This window comes from Natrix helvetica (genome assembly GCF_964273705.1).
Source record: "Natrix helvetica genome assembly, chromosome: 4".
NCBI classification, from domain to species: domain Eukaryota; kingdom Metazoa; phylum Chordata; class Lepidosauria; order Squamata; family Natricidae; genus Natrix; species Natrix helvetica.
The window spans coordinates 37634234-37661161 of NC_138550.1; the positions used below are offsets into that span (position 1 = coordinate 37634234).

The 26928-nt window shown below is 36.3% G+C and overlaps 1 protein-coding gene across 1 annotated transcript; it reads left to right on the forward strand.

The window, feature by feature from the left end:
- The first annotated feature begins 553 nt into the window (after nt 1–553).
- ZNF654 (zinc finger protein 654) lies at nt 554–25777 on the forward strand. Its single transcript, XM_081953311.1, has 9 exons — nt 554–740; nt 6774–6919; nt 10496–10577; nt 14116–14251; nt 15214–15416; nt 15886–16025; nt 17240–17381; nt 18332–20603; nt 21469–25777. The coding sequence occupies exons 1-9, from the start codon at nt 609–611 to the stop codon at nt 21474–21476; spliced, it is 3261 nt and encodes a 1086-aa protein (XP_081809437.1). The 5' UTR covers nt 554–608; the 3' UTR covers nt 21477–25777.
- Nucleotides 25778–26928: the final 1151 nt, after the last annotated feature.

Sequence of the window (26928 nt, forward strand, 5' to 3'; positions counted from 1 at the left end):
GCGGATGGTAGGGCTGAATAGACTTGTTTCCTCTCTTTGGTTCGTCGAGGAAGGCGGGATGTAGCCCCCTAGCAACACCTCTTCCAATGAAGGCGTTGCTAAAAGCGAGTCAGCTCGTGCGAGGGTAGAAAAAGTGAGCGCCGTTCTGGGTGGCTCACGAGGAAGAGAGTGACAAACCTTCCCACCACTCATGCGAAGGAAAGAACGGAAGTTGTACCGCTAATTGTGGCCCACTGGCAAGGAGTGGGCGGAGATGTTTACTTTGAAGGATGAAATGTGGGCCCAATCGACAAGGGTAAAGGCGGGGCTTAGCTCATTTTATCGATAACATTCTCCACCAATCAAAAAGTGCTGCCGAATGTTCAGCTTCGAACAGGGAATCCAGCTCGGCCAATCGGGGCCTCAACCACCGGGGTTGGCTGGAATGAAGGTTCTGTAGGTCAGAGGATGAGGGATCGGCGCCTGACTGACAAGCGCGCGCACCACTAACAAGGCACTGCGGGGGCGGTGCCGGAATTGAGGTATGCGGCCGAGAGGGCGGGTCATCCGGCAGATCGGGGCGGGGGGAGGGAGCTGGGACTCGGTACGCGCAGGGCGGCCAGAGCAGCATGGCGGAAGACGAGAGCGACCAGGAATCGGAGAGACTCGGCGAGGAACTCAAGGCCATTAATGAGCCGCACCTTCCCGCCGGATTGTCTCCTGCCCTGAGCAGCCAGTATTATTGCTACCGCTTCTGCCAGGTGAGTGGCTAGTCCCGCCCCCTGTAGACTGACACTCCGGGACTTGCGGGGCGAAGACAGCAGAGCGATGGACGCCAAGGAATTTCGGACCGATCTTTCTGCGGCGAAAACGTCGGAGGCTCCCCTCCCTCCCTCTCTGTCTCGGCCTTTTGCAGAACTAGCGGCTGTAGGGGAAAAAAAAAAATAAGAGGGCGAGCGCTCCCAGAGGCGCTTCCCCCTTTCTCCGGGCGAGGCGAAGGAACCCGATTTTCTTTCATTTCTGCCTTTTCTCTTCCTTCGCTCCCTTCTAGGGAGAGCAGTAGGACAGTCGCCCGTGGCCGAGCAGGCGGCTGTCCGTCAGGGGGGAGTTGATTTTTCGCGACGTCAGTTTTCCGTTCCTCGAGCGCTCTCTCATTTTGTCCTTGTCACTGTCACCCTTGGTGGCTTGGAAACTGGCCCTGGCCCTTTCCTTTTACCTCACGGTCTGACGGAATTGGGGGTTCTGAGGTGCAGCAAAAGGCCTCTACCCCGTCTTCTCGCGGGCCGCTCCATTTGCTGTTACCTGGGTGAGGGGCCTGTGGGGAAGGGTCCGTTCCGAAGCTCCAGGAGTTGGTGGCCCTCTCGGATTTTTTTTAAATTGACGTTAAAAGTCTGTGGAGATTCTCAGTCATCCATTTCATGGTTGTCTCAGTGGTGCTTTTTTTCAGGAGGCAACTGGACTTCCTTGCTTTTTTTTCTGTGAAGATGTTTCGCTTCTCATCCAAGAAGCTTCTTCAGCTCTGACAGGATAGTGGGGAATGGAAGGATGTATATTCCTTGCAGACAGCTTGTCATTTGCATGAATGTTGAGGCAATAAGAAAAAGCTAGTTCTTTAAAGGGGTTAGGGGAGGAGCTCAGTTCTTCCCAGACCGCCGCCTTCTGGTCTTAAAACTTTGCATTTGGTGAGCATGAATGAGGGTTGCGGAGAAAACACCCCACTGTTTATTATCTCGTTGCTGCCTTATTGCTATTACCGGTAGTTGTTCAGTTTCCCATTAAGAACCTGCGGAAGATATTTTGCCAGTGCATATCTTTTTCTGATGGGATGGAAGCTGGAGGGAAGATCTCGATGGGTTGTTACAGGTGTGTTGACTTCAGTTTGCCACTTCATTCTAACCCTGCCATGTATTACTTTGCTGGCATTTTATTTTATAAGATCCCATGATCTTGAATTCTATCCAACATGGCTTGGGGAATTTAAAGGTAGTTCTGTGACGGGGTTGGAATAAAGACCCAAATGAAAATTAAGATCATGCACATTTACCTGAATTAACATATTCAGAAAAAAGCCACATGTTGAAGTGTTTGGCATCTGTGATGTATGAAGAATCTTCTGATTATATCATTGCTTTCTCATGATTTTTAAATGGTGTTTAATTGTTTATGTTTGAGAGACTTAGAATATAAGTGAACTTGTCTAAACATGATTTTTACTTTTATGCTGTGCTAGCCTTGTGCATTTCTACATTATTTAGGTGGAATCCTATCCTTACCTAAAAATAAGTCTGATTAAATACAATTGTTTTGTGATTTTTTTAGTGAATACATTTGCTTTGTTATTCAAATAAAATTGTACTAAAGCAGTGGCTGGATTCATATATCAAATTAACCATTTAGCCATAGTTTATGACATAAACCACAGTTTACTATATTCACACAAAGCTATGCCATAAAGTATGATTGAAATACCTCAGTGTCTGGATCCCTTTACTGTATCACATTTACACAAAATGAAGAGAATTATGATGTAAATTGATGTGTGGTTCATATTGACTTTTGATTTAGAAATAATATATTATATATGTTTCATAGGTTAAAGTATATCTCTATAATACTTCTGAGAATTATTAATATTAATGTATATATCTGATAGAAGCTTACCTCTGTGGCCATATACTGGATGTTTTTCTAAATCCAGAATAGGAAATACACATAAAAATCTACAAATAAAATCCTGTGTAAAAACAGGTTTGAAAACATAGTATTGTTACATTTTCCATGCCACCGATATAAAGACTTCATTCCAGTTCTCTATTCCTGGCTTTTTAAAAAAGTCTCTTAATTGAATTCAAAACAAACATTTTGAAAAAGAATGATTTCATACAGAGTACATATTAATAAATTTTCATATAAATATAAAAGTTCTACATAACTTTTAATGAATGGTAACTATATTTTATTATAATTATAAATATCTTGATAAGTCATTTATTGATGACTTGCTAATAACAAACTGCAGTTTAATGAATTGGGGCATATATTTTTCTTTCTAATACTGAAGAATCTTTTGGTTATAAGTAGAACATGGAGTACCCTTTTCTTTGTCCAAGCTTCAGTTTCCATGCTGTAGGTATAATTCAGTGGAATATTTATATCTGAAATTATTGAGTCTTGTCTCAGAATAAGATTAATATGTGTAATAATTTTCTTCCTAACTGAAACATTTATAGAACGATGAAAATGAAGCATTAATTTAATTGCGTGTCTAAGTTTTTAGTATATAAATGCAATGTAATTTAGTAAGTCTGAAATATTTTTTGTTGAATAAAATGTACTATAGTCTAAAACCTATTAAAGTTTTTGATGTGTTAAAATTAGGAAGTAATTTTGGGCTGTTTTAGTGTCATGAGATGCATAGATAAGATGTGTCTATATTTAAAATGTAAGTCAGTATATGCTGTAAATATAAACGTAAATAATACCACTAAGTTATTATGCAGATAATATTTTTATTTTACTGCAGAAAATTATTTTTAAAAATAATATTTAATCCTATAAATGAGCTGAAGCATTTCCAACACATTTTCCTTACATATCAGTTTATCCCAAGAAAAGAGTCAAAAGCCAGTTCCTACAAATCATGTATCACAGTTTTGAAATCAGTGTGATAGTGATTAAAAAATAATATAGAGCTATCCAAAATTGGTTATATTTTGGTGTCAGCAAAACAAAAAATAAGAATTAAGATTTAGGGTTAATTTATTACTCATAATCATAATGTGTTTTTGAACTTGACTTAGCAAAAAGTGTAATAATCAGCCATTGTTGTTTATTTAGCAAACTGATTTTGTGTATACATGCAGATAATGTATTTAGATTTGTGTGGCATTACATTTAACTACCTTTCTGATCTTCCTATTTTATATTAATCATTTGTTTTTAATTTGACAGTGATGTGCCTCTCTAATCGGTGTTTTACCTTCCAAAGTAAGGTGCATTTTAAAAAATATGGAGAGCATTTCATGTGAATGACTTGCTAACTTTGAATTGACATAAGTGTACTCATACTGTAATCTTACGAATAAGTAGTTTTTTTAATGGTTTGAAGGTAAAGATGTGACATTCCAATTTTTTACTATAACTTGGGGTGTAAAGATAAATGTAATATTTCACTTAGACATTTCAATGGGAGAAACAGGTGTAATTATCAGCACGTTGGAGTGAAGTCTGATGTTATATACATTTATTGACATTTGACAGCTTTTCCAGTTGAACAGATCCTTTCATACAGGGCAAGCACAAGCAGTATTTCTTTTATTTCTTGTAATTTATAGTTATATACTGTTTGGTTTGGTTTGGTTACAGTGTAAGTACATACTCCAAGCTTTGATTTATGTATTGAATTGAATGCTATGTGGCAAATATCACATTGATTATTGATGATTAATCATAGGATTGTGATTAGGAACTGGTTTTTAATTTTGGGACACTTAACTTTTTAAATAAAATTTGATACTTAAATCATACTTTTATGGATATTTTTCTTTGCAGTTTCCCCCCCTATTATACCAATATATTGGGAGATGATGAGTTCTAGGCCTTTCTTAGGCATGAACGCCACCTGGGTAACTTTCTCAGTGTAGCATACCTTACACAGTAATTGTAGGAAAATAGGAAGCAGGAGTATTAAATATGTTTAAATATATTTACCATCTTGAGTTAATCAAATATATTATAAAAAGGGATAAAATATGATTTAATAGATGGATTAAAATGCCAAAGCTAGTCTAAACATGTAGCTAACTGCCACTGGGCCTAATAATGATAATTATTAATAAAAATTCAAAAACATCTGGAGCACCATTTGAACACCATCAACATTGAAAACTATCAGTCAGTTGCAATAGGCAGCTTCACTTGGACCAGCTTACAAACTGTGACAATACCTTTAATATAAAGCAACAATATCTACTTATTCCAGGTCTTTGGGAAGGACTCAATAGATGAATTAAAATGCTGGATCTAATCTAAACATCTGGCTAACTGTGCAACCAATCATAATAGCTAGTAGCATGTTGATACTGAGGCAAAAATCCTTATGGCAATTGTATTGTGTATCTTGTTTCTAAGTAGATGCTATGTTTTATCTGTAAATCAGAGGGCTAACAGGCCTCTTAAATTAGGAATGTTTTGAATTGTAATTTTCTATTATTTCTCAGACATGAAATGATGCTACTTTTTTTTCCTTTTAACAAAAGTAGATATACATTTCTATAGCATGAATTGTTTTCTTGGGGAGAAAAATAAGGCTAGTAAATCCACATTTAGCCATTGCAAATGGGAAAGTCAATTCAATTGCTAAGCAACATGCCAACTTATGATATCACTTCTGCCTGCAGTCAATAAGCAAATCACCTGTGGTTAAGTGCAACATCATGTGACTGCAACTTATGTCTTCTGACGTTGACTTTATTTGTTGGAAACTGGCTGTGAAGATTGTAAATTGTGATCAAGTTACTTCCATATATTGTGACTATTATAAATGCATGCTGGTTGCCAAGCATCTGAATTGTGATCATGTGATTGCAGGATGCTGCAGTGATTGGACCTTTGAGACTAGTCATAAAGTTCCTTTTTCAATGTTGCTGTAACTTTGAATTGTTGTTAAGAAATCAATTGGTAAGCGGGGACTATTTGTAGAAGCAGATTGTAAAGAATTACCTTCGCAGTACTTTTGTTAGCTGTATCAAAGATTTCTTTTCTCTCTCTGAGAATCTATTGGAATTAAAAGTCAAGTAGGTTTCCCTATTGGAAATTAGTCCTTACTGAAATAGCAGTTCTTTAAGTTACATGATTTTGTATATAATTTAAGAAGGTAATCTAGAGATCAGACTTTAAAACGTTCTTTCATGTAGTTTTATTTAGTGTAATTCACTAATAGTTCTATTTATATAACTTCATTATATACTGGTTCAAATAATCTTATGTATTTATATTTTCTCTACATATAAATATGATATACAGCCTTTCTGCCACGTTTAATTGGTGTATCTGTAGAAATACCGTATATTTATTTTTTTAAGGAAATCAGCTGATTTAAAAGTTACCATTACTTCTTATTAGACAATTCAATTTAGCTTTTTTGTAAATAAATCAGTCACTGTCGTCCAAGGACAATTTCAGAATGTAACATTTCGAAAGTCAAAATGATGGAAGTATGATAATCTGTTTTATAATAAGATGTTTTAAGTTACTAATATAAAACAGGTTACTGTTCTTGTACATGGTCCGTCTAACATTTTGAAACTTGTTTTCTATTATTTTGAATGTGATAGTTCTGGAGTGAAATAAAAATTCTGTTTATTATAAATCCTGAAATATAACCATATAAAAATTATTATAAATCATAAATTCCTGTTTATTGGAAAAGTTCTTGCATATTAACTCAGTGTAAGACATACTTAAATACACCCCTTTAAGAATTATTAAGGTATAATACTGAACATATTGTTTACTTTTTAAACAAAGCTTGAAGCCAAAATCTGACAGCTAATCTTGGAGGAATTTAATACATATAAATATACATAGGAAACAGACTTTCAACTGATACTACAAATTAAGGTTAAAAAGTTGATGAGCCGGAAGTGGGATGCATTATATGTGGGTAATGATAGAGAAATGTTAGGATAAATGATGAAATAGATAATAAATTGATTTATTTCCTTGTATGCTATATTCCTGCTTATATGCTGTTTCAGATCAAGTTTCATGTGTACTGTTTTCTCTCCAAACAGGTTGTTGAAGATTATGCTGGAAGATGGCAAGTTCCTCTGCCACAGCTTCAAGTACTCCAAACAGCTCTCTGTTGTTTCACATCTGCATGTGTATCTTTTCCAGATGAATGTGAACATGTACAGTATGTGCTAAGTAGCCTAGCCTTGTAAGTAGACCATGCTCTTCCTATTGTAAACTCTTTAACTTTCTGGATAGTATAGGATAATTTGAAAAATTAATCTTCAAAGATATTTTTTAAGCTTTGGGAATAAGACTATTGTCATAGTTTTCCAAATGTATAAAATGTGAGAACTGTTTAAGAATTTGTGTGGAGTACACTAATGGACATACGGGCTTTATAAAGAACACTGCTCCAAACTAAGATATCTTTGTTTAAACAATTATTTATGGGATAGGAATAATTACCATATTTAAAACAAAGTTGTAAATGATGTTACAATTGACAAAATAAAATATAAGACATGAACTAATTTGTATGCTATGGCAACAAAACATTTTCAAATTGAAAAAAAAAGTTTTAATCATTTATTCAAACTCAAGTCTATCTTTATACAGACTCCGATACTAGTTTGAAATATAGGAAATTCAATCCAGACTCTCTTGGATATATATCAAATAGTGCATTGGCCAGTGCAGAATACATATTTAGGCCAGTGCAGAATACATATTTGGAATCTGACTGGAGGCAAGTATTCTTATCTAGTGAAGGGCAGGTTGCTGTTGGGTATCATCATCCTTCATTTTTAGGCAAGTCAAAGGGAAAACCGCATATCTATATTTAGGCAAATCTTGCCAAAGCAATTCCCCAATATAAAAATGTAATAAGTTGCAATTATTTGCACTCAGCATGGCTAGTGTGGTATTATCATCAAGCTGCCTTTTTATCTAATTGTTTCTACAAACATGGGAAATAATTGTTAGCACACTTATACATAAATTACTGCAAAATCTCTCAGATCTTGTGGAAAGATTTGATAACTTCATTTAAGGCACTAGACTTGCAAGCTCTAGTGAAGGATCATCACAAGAATGCTGAACAACGGACTTCCGGTTCCGGCTGCGGATCGCGACGGGCATGCCTTGCTCGCCCAGCGCGCTCCTGGTGGGCTCCCCCTTGATCGGGGGGGGCACAGGAAGCCTTGTAGGGGCTCCTGCCGAGGGGGATGCTTGGCGGGGGACCCCCTGTGTCGGCGGCGGCCGGGGGGGGGGCTCCCTGCATCGCCCTAGGCATTGGGAGGCAAAAGGGGAGGCGCTTCTGCGTCTTCGCGTTGAGGCAGCTGGACGAAACTAAAGATTTGAAGGACGCAGTTACAATGTGGTGAGATGGAGATTCCCCCCGTTCCCTTTTATGACTGAAGGAAAAACAAAAAGACTGTCAGCTCTTTAGAAAAAACTTTCAACTTGTTCCTGGGAAGTGTGACTGGAGGGAGGGGGATTTCCCCCCCCCTGGATAAGCGGCTCTAAACTGCTTTCTGCCCCCTGAGGGGGAGGAGGGGGGGAAGCGCTGGAATGAAGTCACGCTCATAGCAAACAGCAGATTTATTTTACTGCAATTGTGAAAATGAGGTGGTGATCTGTTTCTTTCTGAAAACTTTGAAAACTTTTGGTTTGTTGCCTTCTGATCCCGGAGCTGGCAGGGCAAGATGGCACACTTCCGTTGTCACTTCATGTACTTTGAAATTTGACTCCACCCACAGAAACTGCTGGCATTTTGTCTTTGTCTCCGTGACACTCAGAGATATCTCTTGTTACACTTTATCCTGGACTTGGAACAATGGATTTTATTGCCTGGACTTAGAATTGAGAAAAGGTCTTTATTTGTCTGGACTCCCTGCCTCGCGATCTCTCTTGGCTATCCACCTTTACAACTGTTTCTTCTCTGCACTGACACAGTCACCTCTGAGCTCTTCTTACTACAATGCCACCCAAAAGACCACCACCGGGGAAACCGGGTTTTGCTGGCTCCGCCCCAGCTTCTTCAACGTCCAGCCCCAGTGGACAACAAACATTAACGTCTTTGTTCCAGCCTAAGCCCCCTGAGGTGGACTTTCAACAGATGTTTCAACAACTCTTAAAGGGGCAGGAAGACTTGAAAAACCAATTGAAAGAAATGAACGAACAGCTCAGAGAGAACCAAAACCGAACGATTCAAAATTCACAGAGACTGGAACTTTTGGAGGAGGGGACGGCTGAGATGAGGGGGGAGGTGAAGGGGGTTCAGAGAGGAAACCAAGAACTTGAGAACCATCAGATAAAAATGGAATTTGAAAGGATGTCTTTTTTTCTTAGATTTCAAAATGTAATTGAGGCTGATGATGAAGACCTGAGGGATATTATGACAAGTTTACTGGCTGAATATATCAAAAAAGACAGACAACAGTTGGGGTGGGATATTGACCTGGTCTATAGAGTAAACTCAGCATATGCCAGAACACATAACGTTCCAAGGGAGGTCTACATTAAATTTCTCAGAAAGACTACAAGAGATGAGATTCTGAGTGCACAAAGGGGGCAAGCATTAAAATACAAGGATAGAGAAATAGCCATTCTGAAACAAATCCCAAAGAAAGTTAGAGATAAAAGAAAAAATTATTCGCTTCTAGCGAAGAAATTATACCAGAAAGGGGTGTGGTTCAGATGGCTTATGCCAGAGTGTATGCTAATATTCTGGGAGGACACGAGAGTTAGAATCAACACAACTATGGAGGCTGAGGCCTTCATGGAAAAAAAACAAAGTCCTCCTAGATAAACCTGATGACACTACACGGGACATACAGGACACGGGAGGTGCCGGAGCTCTGCTGGAGGGGGGAGAAGAGGCAACATCGAGAAAACTCAGATCACAAAAATGAACTAGAAAATCTGTTTGATATAAAATGATTGAAATTATTTGAAGATAAAAGGTTATATGCTGACAAAATACTACTAAGTAGCAACAATTTAATGTATTAATAAATGAAAGTTATGAGAATGGGGGGGAGGGCCATTTCCTGCATAATGTAACTGTCAAAATTTGTAACTTTATCCACCATCCCTTTCCCTGATTATTTTTCTTAAAACCAATAAAATTTTTGTTTAAAAAAAAAGAATGCTGAACAACAAATAGCTAAAACCTCAGGGTATCAGAAATTAGCACCCTCATACATATAGAGGTTCAGTTCTGATTAACAACAATTTTAATTTTATCAAGCCAACAGTTGTAGACTGGGACTTAAAGTTCAGTTTCATTAGACTGCTTATTTTTTTTAATCTAATATGGATTTTGAGAACAATCCATTGTCTTATAATGATGTGGAATAATATGCATGGGTACAAAAACTGAAAAAATGCAGTGTTTACTGAAAAAAAACCTTGCTTTCTGTTTGGAGATAGAAGAATTAGCACCAACTGTTGGTTCATCATTTAAATCCCCTTGAATTTATAAAGTATTTCTTCAATTATATGATATGGAAGTTTACATAGACTCTATAATATACTAAAAATCCACTAATATATAACATAACATACCACTTCAATATTGTATTAGGAAGAATATCACTCCAATATTTTACCCTGTCAATAACTTTCTATGCTGCAGTACAATTAAATGAGCTTGCCTGATTGAGAATGCACAGGGCTTTGTCAACATTGCTCCTTCATTTAAAATTCTTTATTGAAACCTGTGACGTAATATGCTTGCTCTGCTTATTTTTTTTTAACTTCAAGTTGCTTTGATTTATAGGAGCTTTTTCGAACTCTTGCTATTCTTTGGAAAAGATGAATTCTATGAAGATCCTTTAAAAGACATTCTTGGATCAATCCAGGTAATTTGCTAGTGTTCAAATAATTAAGTGTTAACAGGCATAATGCTACCAGTTTACAAGTAGTCCTTGATTTATGACCGTTTGTTTAGTGACCATTCAGAGCTTTGAAAGCACTGAATGAATGGTAGTTATATAGCTGATTTGCAAAGTGCCAACCATTCCAGCACCCCCTTGGTCACATGATTGTGATCTGAATGGTTAGCAATCCATTCATACTTATAACTGGTTCCCAAGTGCCCAATGATCATGAGTGTCATTTGCAATCTTCCATCTCTAGAAAGTCAAAGGGGAAGCCAGCAGAGAAGACTGCAAGTTGCTGGGGCAACTCTCCTACTTGTGCATCCTCCCCCAGCCTCTTTGAATTTGCACTGCACTGGTCACTTGGACAACCCTGTGCACATTCCCTGACCTATGCAGTGCCTATCACAAACCCTCACACACCCTTCCTGACTTATTTAGTGCCTTTCGTGCAACCCCTCCTACACCTTCACCCACCCATCCACCCATACTCATGTGGCACTTTTCGCAGATCTTTACACACACTGTCGTACCTATTGTGTACCCTTTCTGATCCTTCCCCACAACACCTTTCCCTTTTCTTCTTCCCTGATCCAGCAGAAGCTGTTAACTTGCCTGTGAGTGTGGGAATTGTAACTTCTGCTGGCTTCCCCCATTGATCTTGAAGCAGCAGGAAATTGCCTTGCCTAAAGACCATGGGATTCAGTTAACAACAGTAAATGGGATTGCAGGGATTGCTGTTGCCAAGCAATGTGATCATGTTTTCTGATGGTACTACTTAGTGACAGGAAATTTTGGATCCAGTTGCTGTGGCGTCACAAACTACCTGGATAAGGAACTTTATCAAAAAGAAAAAAATCAGTTTCTAAATAACTTAAAATTTAAGTACGAAATTCTGAGTCAATGCATAAGGCTGTGAATTGTATATAAATAACATGATTAATTGTTAATATCAAATTCATGTAGGAATCAGTTTGTGACTTTAGAGTCTGTTATTGTATCAGACCATCTCTCTTCCTTGCACTCTGTAGATGTTCCATAAATGTTTAATGGCAGTTGACAAAATGTTAATTAGTAAGGAGCAAAGCTACATAATCCTTGCCAATTAAATTCATAAACATTTTCCTATAGTTTATATTTCCCCTGTTGAAATTTTCAGTAGCTCTTGGCCTAGTGCCTAATACACTATTTTTTAAGTACTTCTTATTTATGATATCTATATACTACTAAAATTCTCATTGTTAAGGACTTAAACTGGATGAAATGGTGTGTTATAGGGCAATAGTTTTTGAAGCAAGGTAAGGTAAATGGCTAACATACAGGATGTGTCTAAAATCTGGGAGCCATGACTCCCAAGGGAATCAATTTTGGGGGAGTTGTGCTTCATGCTGCTGACTGCCTCTGTGCTGCTGCAGTCATGTTATCTTTGTTTTCATGTTCTGTGACAGTCACCCAGCCAGTGTCTCCCTTCCTCATCCAGCAGCAGCCCTTCCTTATCCAGCAGCGGTCATTTATTTGCCTGCTGGAAAGAGAAGGAAGGAAAGAGGAAAATAGCAGAGGGTAGTGGAATAGAAAAAAAAACAGGAGAGATCACAAAGTATCAAGATCTAAAATCAAAATTTGTAAAATGATAGCATAAATTGGCCACGGTGATCTCAGTGGTTATTAACACACTGGGTGCCATACCAAACATACTTGGACAGCACTTACAAAATCTGTGAATTGACAAAATTTCTATCTGTCAATTGTAAAAGGTTATGTTGCATGGATCTGCAAATGTACATAATGACATCCAAGGTTTTTGAGAAGAGGTTGATCAATATGAAGCCCAACACCAGATAAAGAATGGCAACTATGACTTTGTATTATTGTGAACAGATAATAATTATATTCCAAATTAGTTCATCAGTTACATTTTCAGTTCTGTTCATTTTACTGAATTCTTACTGTGTTTCCCAGAAAATAAGACAGGGTCTTATTTTCTTTTGACCTACAAATATGGGTTGGGGCTTATTATTTTGGGGTTGCGGGCGGCTGCTCTCTTGCAAGCAGGCTCCCAAAGAGCCAGGTACAGTCTCAGAGGCCAACGGTTGTGTTGCTCTGTTGCAGCAGCGCAACCCAGCAGCCATGAAGTGACCATGCTCACGAGCAGCCACCTGGCAAACCCCCTTTCAAGCCGGGTACAGCACCATTCAGTGACCTAGGGATATCGCCAAGCCGCGTGAGCGCCTGTTTGCCGCCGTTCAGCTCCCGCAGCTTGGCGCCTTCGAAATGCCAGCGAATGACGCTCTGCATGGCTGGAGAGGGGGTTGTGCAAGCGGCTGCTCCCCCTCCCGCACCTCCCAGCCTTACGATGCCCTGGCCCAGCTCTCCCTGCAGAGCCAGAGCACCTCTGCTGCCGCCACTATCCAGCATAGCTTTTTCGGCAGCTTCCAAACTGAGTCTTCCGGCAGTGGCGGCTCTGGGCGTACGCTTTATGGTTGTGGGCCGGCTGCCGGTAGAGCGTACTCCCAGAGCGTACAACCATACAGCGTACGCTCAGAGCGGCTACTGCTGGAAGACTTGGTTTGGAAGCCACCGAAAAAGCCATGCTGGGATGGTGGCGGCAGCGGAGGTGCTCTGGCTCTGCAGGGAGAGCTGGGCCAGAGCATTGTGAGGCTGGGAGGCGCGCAAGCGGGAGCGGAAAGCCGCTTCCGCAACCCCCATCTCCAGCCGTGCAGAGCACCATCACTGGCATTTTAAAGGCGCCAAACTGCGGGAGCCGGGCAGTGGCGAACATGCGCTCACGCAGCTTGGCAATACCTCTAGGTCAGTGAATGATGCTGTGCCCGGCTGGAAAGGGAGTTGAAGCCATCAGCGTGGTGGCTTCATGGCTGCTGTGTTGTGCTGCTGTGACAGCGCTACACAGCCGTTCACCCCTGAGGCTGTGCCTGGCTCTTTGGGAGCCAGCTCACAAGACAGTAGCCACCGTTAACCCCCCCTCTCCAACTGGGCACAGCACCACTCACCAACCTAGTAGTATCCTGAAGGTTCTAAGCAACGCAATCACCTTTGCCCCGCCCCCCACGGTTCCCACGGCTTGGCACTTTCAGGATACCGCTAGGTTGGTGAGCGGTGCTCTGCCTGGCCGGAGGGGATGATTGTCCAGGAGGCTTATTTTTGGGGGAGGTCTTATATTTTTGCCCACCCGAAAAATGTGGCATGGCCCTATTATCAGGACATGTCATATTTTCGGGGAGACACGGTAGTTAACTCTCCTCAACTTTTCACTTTTAAAACATTTCCTTTGGGACAAGTAATAAAAAAGTATGGTGCAGTCAGTTTTGGTACCTTTTGGCAAATATGCAATTAGTGCTGTTGTAGCCCCTAACTTTATGCTAAAAATGGTGAAATCTTTGCTTTAGGTTAACTCCAGGCACTACTGCTCATATTCTTAAAAACTAAGAAGTATATGCAGTGTACTGATACATTCCCAGGTACATTCTAAGTACTTTAATGTTCACTATTTATTCCTCCATAGGATTGCCAGAATCGACTCAGCAGATACAGAAATGTTAACTTAGAATTGGTGACTCGAATTACCAAAGACGGTGGACCTTGGGAGGATCCTGTATTACAAGCTGTTCTTAAAGGAAGACCAGCTTCTCAGGAATTAGGTACAAATAATTTTCCATATGTATTGAAAATAGCAAAATTTAAATTAATGTTAAATGTAGGAAATTTTTATTTCATTTCTTTATAATTGTTTCCAGGCAGTGAATGTTGTAATGTATTTCTTAATAACAGAATAGAACTAATTCAATTAGAGACTAAAGTTAGGCAGAACGATAAGAAAATTTAGTGTACAACATATTATGGATTTTGAGATTATTTCTTATGCATGGAAAACAATTTACATTGATTTTATAGTTATTGGTCCTGAGATGGGCACAGGATTAAAGAATAATTTTATGTGTGCATCTTGTTACATCATGGACAAAATTTATCACCTTGCCAAGAGTCAAGCTGACTTGATGGCACATAATAAATCATTTTATTGCAATTACAGATATGTTCTCAAATAAAATGTTGTGTTACTTTCATAGGAATATATTATGAACTCACTGAACAGCATTCTAATTTAAAGTATTTACGGTCTTAAATGAATAGTTTCAAGGATTAAATTATGTGTGCATATTTAGGAGCAGTGTTAAAGAAATGCTATTTGTTATTATTGTAGAAGAAGGTTGCACTTCTTTACATTAGGATTTACATGTTTCCATTTTGGAAGGAAGTTGTAAGACTCATAATGGGTGAAATGGCTATCTTTAGGATATGTCCTTGAAATTCCCAAGTACTCAGTCAGGAAGAAAGATCTTAAATTTATGGTCTCACTCAATTGGGGCGGGGGAGGCAGCAACAAAAGGAAGATAGTAAACTGCATTTTTTTGCATTGGTGTCATAGTAATTTTATACTGGCCACATTTTCTTATCCATGTTTTTAAAAGAAAACCTACATAGATTATCCACTTTTTAATTTTAATAAGTTTAATATAATGTTTCCAATATTTTGCAAAAGTGATTTTATATAACCTACTGTTCATATTTTATAACTGAATTATTTGTTTTCTTTTACCAGTCAACAAATATTTAAGCTCTGAAAATCCACTGTTCTTTGAATTACGTGCCAGATATCTTATTGCCTGTGAACGCATCCCAGAGGCAATGGCTCTTATCAAAGCTTGCATGAATCATCCTAATATTAGCAAAGATCTTTACTTCCATCAAGCATTTTTCATGTGTCTTTATATGTCTCCGCTAGAAGATCACCTATTCCAAGAGGTACAGTTTGTCAGCTTTAATGCAGTTTTATGATACATCTTGATAAAGGGATAGAAATCTAATTCATATTAAGCAAAATAAACTACAATTTCTTTTAAAAAAATATTCCTGTATTATGACTATATAGATTAATCACAACTCTGTATTTATTTTTTGAATATTGGACAACTATTTCCTAGTATTAGGATTTCATTAACCCTGTTCTAAGATTGCCAAGTAACAAGTAATGTAATGGGAAATTTGGTCATGAAAAATAGGAGTAACACTAACTATTCTGTTCAAATTAATAAAAAACAAATATGCCATATATAAATTCCTGTTATTGTATATACTTCCCTTCTCCCTTGTGTTATTAGATTCCTATATTGGGTAATACAACTAGTAATAGGAGCTAAGAATTCCAATTATTGTAAAAGGTTAGCTTCTTTCTTACTACACTTGCCTGAGTTATCTCATTTTGATTGCATAGCATTTGCTGAGGACTGACTGCAAGAATGGCATTGAAATCATCTGCAACATTGCAAAAGAAGGGAAGATTGCTGTAGCATTGAATCTTTGTGAATTGTTTCTTATTCCACAGCTCAAAAAAGGGGATATGTATTGCATCTGGTAAATCTTTTCTTTCAATAATACTGCTTTAATAAAAGTAAATTACGAGTAAATTATAAAGGAATGGTCAGCGCCTAATTAATTATTAAGAATAAATAGTGCTTCAATGTAATTTCATTGACAGTAAAATCCATCAATTCAATATATTAGTGAAAACTAAGTATTGGATATTTTTGTATTGTTATAAATTGCTTAAAATATTGGATAATCTTAACTGATTTACTTAACTGACAACTAGAAAGTAACTTATTTTTTTCTAAGTTAATTTCTTACAACTTCTCATTTATGGCTGGGGCTTTTATGAAACTTGATCAAAATTTCATTAATCTGTACAAACTATACCTTACATTTTAATTGTTTAAAAAATTCAAAAATGGAGAATTATCTAAGAGAGTGCAAAAGTGCCTTAAGCTGACTACCTAAAAATGTCACATAGATTGGTGAAGGCTCTAGAGCCATGATGGCGAACCTATGGCACCCATGCCTGAAGTGGCATGCGAAGCCATGTTGCCTGGCACGCACGGCATCACCTGTTCCTCTTTTGGGTTTTTGGTGCGCATGTGTGTGACAATCAGCTGGCCTTTGTTTGTGTGGCAGTACCAGAACTGGAAGAGCTGGTCTTCCGGCATGAGCTGATCGTCGCGGATACATGCGCACAAAGTAACCAGAAGACTAGCTTGTGGAAAACAGAAGTTCATTTTACAGTGCATGCATGCCCTCTGGGCAGCTCCTCTTCCGAGTTGCAGCCCCAACAAGCGTACACACTCTCTTTTCGGCATTTGGGGCCCAAAAGGTTCGCCATCACTGCTCTAGAGATTTGGAGTTTTCCTGTTACATTTATAGATGCTGGAAATTGAACCTTTGGTCTGCAGACAAACTAGGCTCAACCACTTATTTATGACTTCTCTCAAATAGCTTTTTGAATAATATAAATATATTGATAATATTATATACATCCTCATGTAGAATTTGCATACAGTGAAAATTTATTTTAATACACTAATTGGAGGATGTGGCTGGTTTTAATAAATGGCCATTGAATTGGAGAGTGCATTTCCTAGTTGATTTGCATAATAGTACCATTATGCAAATGACACAAATTATGTCATTATTTTTATAACTCTGAATTATATCTACCATTGATATTAACATGATAAATAGCATATGATTGGTATCTTGGTTCCTAAAATAATAAGCTTCATTTTGTTTTACAGGGAGCTGATCTTTATTTGGAGTAAACTGCAACTTAGGTCTAACCCATCAAAGCAAGTATTTGTAGATCAATGCTACCATCTTTTAAGGATAGCTACAAATTTACAAGTTATTTTCCCTTTCATGAAAGTCATTAGGGATGAAGTAAGTAATAGCATTTGCCTCAGATATGTGTTTTAAAAGTACCAATATTAAATGTTGTATAAGTTATGTTATTATTTAGTTAAAGAATATATTGATACTATCTAAAATATTTTATTTGCATATTTAGCATAGGAGAACAGTAAATAGTACCCTAGCCGTACTTATGAAGTTTGGGTTTTGAAGTTTTATTATAGGGCAAGAATAAAATGTGCTGTATATAGGGATCTGCAGTACACAGGAACATTGAAATAGCAATCTTTTTATAGGGCTCATGCAGCTGCTTTGGAAACTGCTTCCAATTTTTCAATTTGTGTATTCGTGAATTGCCATTTTCCTAGATACATTGATGTGGAGGTACTTCGAGCACTTTCCAAAACAACTTTGCAAGCCTTTGCATTATTTTAATCATTTGAAAAGGAGTACTTGTTTATGCTCTTGCCTGAACCTTAATTTAGTAATTAAATTACTTTTAAGAATTACAACAAATTCTTTGTCCTTGTGTTTTAAAAGATATAATTATATGTTGCACATGCTTTAACTGTATTTCGAAAAAATGATCAAAATTTAGTCTTCTAGAATTGAAAAAGCCTCCATTCATCAACTGGCTTGACTCAACTGAGTGAACGTACTGTTATAGGAAAATATAATGTACAATGATAACAGTTTAAAATGAGTGTATATTTTAAAATTTTTGCAATATTGTCTCTTTTCTACATTGACATAATGCAATACTTTTAAGAATATTTATGTCTGTTCACCAATTCTCCTGTGTATTAGGGTTTGGGTTTTTTTGTTTTATATCCAGTTTCTCCCTAAAGATGCTGAGAATTGTAACTTTGGAATCATTTCTTGTATAACTGAGCTATAATTTTGAGATATGAAACTCTGTGGAAGGAAATGCAAAGACTCAGTATTCTGAATTTATTCTACCTTTCCTTTCTTTCTCACAGATTGGCAAGGAAGGTCTACAGATTTGTGTAGAGATCTGTGGAAGTGCTCTTCAGCTAGATCTTCATGATGATCCAAAAATGAAATGTTTGATATACAAAACCATTGCTCACTTTTTGCCAAGTGACTTAGAAATAGTGCGAATATGTGCTCTTTCTATATTTTTTATTGAGCGCACCATGGAGTCCTATTATACTATTGAACAGCTATATAAATGTACAGATGAAGACTACAATGAACAGATAAGTTCAGTTCAGAATCGTGTACGTTTTGAGTTGCTCCCAATTTTGAAAAAGGGATTGTTTTTTGATCCAGAATTTTGGAATTTTTTGATGATCAAACAGAACTGTTTAGCACTGCTAAGAGAAAAAGCCTCAGTTGAACTGACTGAACGTCCACGTGAGCTTTCTTCTGCAAATACATCAAAGACACGTCGAGTGCTGAGGAGTGATCAATCTTGTATACCTGAGATAAACAATGGAGATCTAGGTCATGAAGATACTTCTGAAGCACAATTGGAAAATGATGGTAATTGCAAAAAGAACCATGTAGTTCTTAATTCATCTAAAACTGATCACAATGTACCAAAACATCGTTGCATATTATGTAACAGAGAATTTGTTGGCGGCCATATTGTGAGGCATGCCCAGGCTCATCAGAAGAAGGGCAGTTTCTCATGTGTAATGTGTTGTAGAAAATTCAGACAAAAAAGTATAATGCTTAAGCACTTAAAGAATCACATCAAGAAAATGACACTGCATCATCTGACTGCAACTTCTGTTGATAAAGAAACTCTTATTGTAAATGAAATGAACTGTTCTAGTGTTGATGTTCCCCTTCAAAATGGGGTCTTGGACAGTACTAAAGAAAATGAAGTGGAGCTAGTCATTCCAAGTACTAATCAGGAGATGCAGAATTCTGAACTTGCACTGGATGTAACCAAAAATCATGTTAGTAGCCAGGATGATGTTGTTGAAAATGGTAGTTGTGATAATGATTCAAATAATATTCCTGAGGTGGAAATTAAAGAAGGATCACCAGAAAACAGCCTGAATAGAGAACTCCCTATACTTCACAAAGTAAATGGTGCGTTCTGTCCTCAAAATGATTTTGATCACACAAGTAATTTCAAGTGTCCTGCAGATGGATGTATTAGAGTCTTTAAAAAAATACGGTTTCTGAATAAGCATGCACGCAAGGCTCATCCTACTGATCTGAATGTGCAAGAGCATATAATGAAATGGAATAATGGAAAATGTAGATTTTGTCAGAGAAAATTTTTGGATTCCCATCATTTTATTGATCATCTGAAACAACATGTTTATCCAAATGTATATTTCTGTTTGCATTTTAACTGTAATCAGAGATTTAAGCTGTCTACTGAGCTTGCAGAACATATGAAAAGTCATACTGAGTTTAAAGCTCAGTGTAACTTTGCAGAGTGTTGTAAACTTTTTGATGACATTTCATTGTTATATGAGCATGAAGCTCAACATTACTTAAACAAACCAAATCCTTCTGAAGTCAGTGAAAATATTTCTTCAGTTGTTTTGGAATCTGAATGTGCTATTCAAGAAATAGCAGATAATGGTGGTGAAAAGGAGCCTATAATGGACTTGCCAGTTCCTACTTGGAAAGCAAGGAAAGATTCTCTAGAACCAAAGACTTATATCCAGACTGAGAAAAAAGTAAATAGTCTAATCCAGAATGGGAATGAAAATGCATATGGTAGTGCTATCACAGTTGTGAACGTAATAGACCAAAAGATACCTGAAGAAGAAGAGCCAAATTTAGAAAGCTGTAAACTTAATGATCAGCTAGTCAATGGGCATGGTGAATTGGAACAAACAACAGCCACACTGGATGCTGATTTGGAAAGAACGAGTGCCAATACTAGGACAGAAAATGGATCTATTCTACCTGTTCTGCAGAACTGTACAGATATATCAGATACTACTCTTGTGGATTCTCAGACACTTTCTAAACCAAATCAGATAACAGAAAATACATCATACGGCTTAATTTTAACAAAGCCTTATATTAGACCATTGCCTCCGAGTTACCTTGATGAACGATATATTAGCATGCCAAAACGAAGAAAAACTTTGACTGATAAAGTAGATGCACATTCAGAGCAAGGCAAAACGTGTAGCAAATCAGAGAGACTAAGATGCAGCAAATGTTTGACCACCTACTGTAACTCAGAAGCACTTCAGCGTCATCTTGCACAAAAGAAGTGTCGGACACTTTTTGGATTTGATTCAGATGATGAAAGTAAGTTTTACAATTTTACTAAGTATAATTTTAGGTATTTGTACAGCAATAAAATGTTAAACGAGATTTAAACAAATGGATGCAAATACTGTTAGGTAAAGGATTAAAAAAACCTTAAAAATGTAATAAAATTATATTACATATAATGTTAAATAGTAGCATCTAGTGTTGCCTTAGCCCAGTAGTATGAAAAAGCATTATATTACACGTAATAGAATGTTTGCTAGTTTTGACAGCACTTAACTGCAACATTGTTGAAATCATTACTTGACCAGGTAAAATTATGAAGCTTACTCTACAGTGTTTCAATGTTTTCATGAAGTCTTCAGAAAAAAAAGGTAACTACTGTATTTTTTCAGACTATAAGACGCACTGGAGTATAAGAGATACCATGATTTTGAAGAGGTAATTTTTTTTAAAAAAAGGTTTTGTACTCTGTAGGCCTCCCAAGCTCTCTGCACGCCTCATTAAAAAAAAAAAAAGACACGCAGAGCTTTGGGAGGCTTGTAGAGTGGTCCTGGGGGCTGGGGAGGGGGGCAAAAAACAAGCAAAAAACGCCAGTTTTTTGCTCATTTTTGCCCTCCCCAGCCCCAGGAGCATTTTTCAACCCTCCCAAACCCTCTGCACGTCCATTTTTGCAAAGGGGGCAGGGTTTCGGTAGGCCAAAAATGCTGTATTCAGAGTATAAGACGCACCCAGATTTTCACCCTCTTTTTTGAGGGGGGACGACGACAAATGTGCGTCTTATACTGGGAAAAATAAATCAAATATTGTTTGATCTCACTTTTGTTTAGGAAAAATAAATGACTGAATCTCAGTATGATATTAGATTCCAAAGGACTAACCAACTTAATTTTTTTTGCAGGTGCCTGAACAAATGATGTATGAAGACTTCTCCATTTGAGGAGTAGTGATGGAACACTACAATATTCTGCATCAACCTGCTTTTCCCTTCTTGGCCTTAATTATAAAGAAGTCTAAAATTACTAAAGAAAATCATGATCTTTCTGATAATTAAAGCACACGGGTCACAACTAAGTGATAGTAGGAGCCGTGCAGTATTAGTATCCAGAAAACAAGCAAACTTTGTTTAAACCCCCAAAGTACCAGTTATCTAAAAGCCACAAGTTCTTGCATAGTTCTACTCTTAGGTAAATTCACTGGGTGGCTGTATACAGAATAGGTTTCATGCTGACTGAAAACAATTGTTCCAGAGAAAAATGCCTATGGGACATGCCTCTTTCTGAATCTGTATGTTCAAAGGAAGCCATTCTGTATGATAAAACTAGTTTGAGTCACATTCAATGTTGCTGTGCATTAAAATTGGATCAATTAAAAATAGATCCATGTATAGAGGTTGACTCTTCTTGCAATGGTATATTTTGTACCTTGGAAATGGAACCGATGAATGTAAGAAAAAAACAGTGCTGGGCAGTGTATCTTAATAAATGTTTTAAGGCATACAATAAGGGCTAAAGTATGTCTTTGATATTTCCAAATTCACCTACTTAAACTGCATTCAAATGCACCAAAGTTTTTCAAGACCTGATCATGATGAATGTATAGATAGAATTCACTCCTAACAAGAACTAGCTAATCCACACAGCTACAATATTTGATATCAAAAAGCAGTTTTAGGCTCAGTAGTAAATTCATATGGTTAGAATTTAACTGAATTCAGCTGGTGTATAAATTTTAAGCATAAACTTTTTAAGGTTGTCTGTATGAGTTACATCTGTTAAAATCTACTTTAGTATTGAAAATGAATTAAAAAGGGCCACACTTGATTTAAATTGACATTAAGACACTATGGATATAACTTTATATTCATATTGCATCAACATTGAAAAGTTGCACTTAATTTTCTTTATGAAACAATTGCATTCTTAAGAAATCCATTCAAATGCTATCATGGCAAGTGCATGCTATAAAAATAATTTGGAAGTAATTTGAGCATAGAATCTGTTATTCATTAAGCAGTCCTGTCAGGCTTCTATGCAAGTATAATATTATGAAGTTCAAAGCATTTCTGAATATTTTTTGAAGTGAGCATACATATAAAATCCCATGACTTAACCAGTAAAAATAAATTGTTTTAGTTCAGAGTACCAATAAAATTATTTGCACTGTGCCTTGCAAAGTTAAGCTTTAAAACCCTTATTCTTAAAATAGTACACATATAAAAGCAGAGTATTCTAATCCCAAAATATCCAAGAAATCCCTTTCTTTAAGAACAATGGTGTACAAATATTTATTATGAAAAATAACTTTTTCATAATAAAAATTAAGATCTTTCTTGAAGATCATTGGAGTTTGAAAGTGAGTACAATTTTTTTAAAAATGGAAATTATTTGACCTTTTGAGCTATATTTTCAATACAATCCTACACATTTCTACTCCAAAGTCAGTCCCATTGAGTTTAATGGTACTTACTCTCAGGTAAGTGAGTAGATTTTTAAAAAATCATATTTTATTCATAAAGATTAAGGACATTTTTTTCTCAAGAAACAAATATGAACCTTTGACACAGATATGCTTAAATTATAATTATATTTCTAACCACTTTTAGGTCAATCCTGATATCTAGGCACCAAATGATATTTTTAATAACTACACAGATGAAGCTGTGCTTGACTATGCTAAGTATCAAAGGCTACTGTTGAAACAATTCGAATTATAACTCGAACAGACCTTTTTCAATTTACTTTTGTAAGTCATGCAAAATTGCACAAATATGGTACCTACGTTATCTACTTTTGAGATAATTAAAATCCAAAAACATATATTTTGTAATATATTTGTACATCTTACTATATAGGAGATTTTATTAAAATATTTTAATACTTTATATTATTAAATGGGAGTTATTTGCAAATCTCAGTCTTCAATTGTGTCTTAATTGGAATTTATTTAATTTGGTCAGATTAGAGAATAGGTTTTCCTTGTACAGGAGTCCTAAAATTGGCAATATTAAATGACAGCATGTTTTAATATATCAATACATGAAACTGACTTTTTTCAAAAATAAAACATTGATTTTCTTGGACCTTAGTATGTATTAGCAGCTTTAGTGTTTCATTTCTTAATCTGCATTAGGGGTGATGTTTAAAGATAACATGCTAAGATTGACTTCTAGTTATTACATAGGCACAACTGTGCACTTTTCAAAATGATAATATAAAATGGTTTGCTATTACTTTATTCAATGTTTTTTGACTAGCTGAACCTGTTATTTCCTATGGATCTGTCATCCAGGCTAAATTCAAGGTTATAATCTAAGCCCAAGTAAGGCGTGCCTGGTACTGACACTTGCTGGATAATTAGTGCTGTGGGTATGAATCGGTAACTATACTTCAGTATTCCCTAAGCTGGGTTTTAATTTTCTAGAAATGAAAAACATTAGTTTTTCTACCAACTTTATTTTTAGTGTCTTGCTGCACTCTTGATTTATAGGCATTTAAGTATCCAGACTTATATCCAAGAAATATAAGCCTTTTCCTCAGGAAAACATTCCATTTCAAATTAATTCCAAATTATGTAACATCATAAATATTTAGTATAAAACTGAAAGGGAAGATTAACCTTCTGCAAAAGGTTCAGTTTCTTACTTGCTATGCTATGTTTTAATAAAAAACAGTTGAGTGGAATTTTAAGGTGCACCATTTGATTTATTGTGCTTTACCACCAAACTAATACGTAGGATAAATTATACAAATGGCAGCATTGCTAGGACGCCAGTCTTTCGGTGTTGACTTGTCAGGTACTTTAAAATAGATTTGCAATACTTAATTTCAAGGTATTCCCAATTGCTGTTAAATACTATTATGAGTTAGTAATTAAATTTGTGAGCCTAACTCCATATTCTAAAATACATACTTTTGGAAAATGTGTTGACTGCCCTTTGTAAGTGATTAGTATTTTGACTTTCCACCAGCTTTTAAAACAGGATACTGATTGATTGTTTTTATCCAGAAGAAGAGTTACATGAGTGACTTCAATCAAACACTTGTTTGTCGTTGGCACGTTTTCATTATTGCAGGAAATAATGTTCTCTTTTCTAGTTAATTTAGAATTGCCATTGGTATTACAAAAGTGGTATTTCTCAAATGGCTTGTGTAATGCTCTCTTACCTCCAGTCTGAAATGAGAAATACAAAGCCAGCAGTAATAATTATGAAGTGCTTAGGGACCCAATTGAAAATGTGCTAGGGTTCCCTTACCCCACCTAAAGAATAAAAATTTCCATAGCCACAAGAGGATTATTGCTGTATTTAAGATTATGTCATCTTGAAAATAAAAGCTTAAAAGTTGAATGATTGTTAGTGTTGCCCCATGTTTTGCCAGCTAATAAACACTTGGTATGCTACTCAATTAATCTTCCTATTCAGTAAAGAAACTGCATGGCTGACAGTTTTTCTAACTAGATACCAGATATATAAATAAGACATTACATAAAAATTATACTGTACTTACTTCAAGCATCTCCATTAAATCTGACTCAAGCTAGGTACAATTTTTATTTTATTTTTAAGGATAGCTTGTAGCACCTACAACAGATCCTCTACTACCCTAAATATTGACAGTGGTTCCCTAGTAATAGCCTTTAGAAGACTTGACTCTTAAAGGATGGCTCAAACTTGTTTATCCATTTGGTTTGTCACAAGACTTTGTGCATCCTCAGTCATGCAAAAAGTATTGATTTGGCTATTTTATCTCTGCCATCTCTTATAAAACAAATTTGAAATGCTCATCTGTGGGAAAGGTTACTGGTACTTTGGTCTAGCCATATTCAGTTAAACATCTAGAACTGTATAGTTCGAGTCATGTAGGACAAGATTCAGCATTTCTTGTTTAATGCAAGGTGTAGGATGAAATACTTCAAAAAAAATTTTAATTTATTTTGCGCAGTATAACACCTTGATTACATGCAGTGTGTGTATTTTTGAATTATGTTTAATTTGTAAAAGCAATTACAGATTTAACAAGTAAGGAAATTTGTGCTTCCTTCTTGATGGTTAAATTATTTTATTCTGCATTTTATACGAGTACAAATAAAAACTGAGCCATCAAACTGCAATAAATCAACAGTAGTATTTCATTTAATTTTTTTGTATTGTAAATAGATTTGTTCAATAAAATGTTATTGTTCAATAAAATATTAAAGATATGTCTGAAATTCTGAAAAAAAAAGATTTGATTTTGTTAGGTACAGCAGCTAGCAAGACATTTCGTATAGCTTTAATACAAAACTATATCCTGAAGCAGGTGATAAGTAAACATGCACTTAACTTGCTTGAATGCACAATTTGGTAATATGAAAAACTGCACAGTATAGAATGGCAAATTTAATATGAATTGTTAAGGTTTTTATTGGAAACAAAAGTTCTAGTTACCGACTGATTTTAAAAAATCCAATAATATTGAGCGGACAAATGGATTTTGAGAAGCCAAATTGAACCATGTTCTTGTACTTACCTGTGTAAAAGTATTTCTTCTGCTTTCTTCTGATCAGTGTCTTTTGAGGTGAGCTTATTTGCTCATGGGAATATAAGTCCTTCTTGTGAATTATTAACAAGATTTTTATATTCTTCTGTTCAATCGTGCCCAGTTTTCAAGAGCCTCGAAGTCCCATCACTTTTTTTTGCATGTTTTTTTTTCTCAGAAGTGGTTTGCCTTTTCCTCCTTCCCATGGCTGTGAGAAAGTGACTGGCCCATGACCTGCAGTCTCCCAGTTTCTACTCTGATGCCTTAACTACTGCACTAAACTGACTCATTCACAAGATTAATTTGCAATGAAAGAATCTTATTTTGTTTTCCACTTTGTGTCCTGAAATTCCTTTTGTTAAAAACGTTAGCCTTACATTGTAACTCATATTTGGGATATTATATATATTCAAAACGTGTGCGAAGTAGCCATTTAGTTCCTTTTGTTACATTCATGTATTTGGGGAAATGTATGTTGGTTAACAATTTTGTTTTTGGTATGACTTTGGAAAATGGAAATTTAACTTGGAAATATCTTAATAGAGATATTCTCTTGTTTTTTTAATGAACCAATTATGATATCGTGATATGTCTTAATATCGTCACATTTGACATGGTTCTCGAAGAATAATGTACAAATAAGTTGTGGTCAAATAAAATAGCTGTATAGAAGAGCTTCTTTAAAAGAGTGGAGAGAAATAAACGCGCGCGGGCACGTACGTTTTATAGGTTAATATTTGGAGTTTAGTACCAAAACAAAACTTAGACAAAGCTTACAACAAACAGCTACGTACATTTATTCGGAAAAAAAAACGAATTGTAAAACGAAAGCACAAGATACA

Coding starts and splice junctions, on each gene's coding strand:
- ZNF654 (XM_081953311.1), top strand. CDS start 609: ATGGCGGAAGACGAGAGCGACCAGGAATCGGAGAGACTCGGCGAGGAA. Junction 15,417..15,885: donor AAGATCACCTATTCCAAGAG/GTACAGTTTGTC, acceptor TTGATTGCATAG/CATTTGCTGAGGACTGACTG. Junction 17,382..18,331: donor TGAAAGTCATTAGGGATGAA/GTAAGTAATAGC, acceptor TCTTTCTCACAG/ATTGGCAAGGAAGGTCTACA.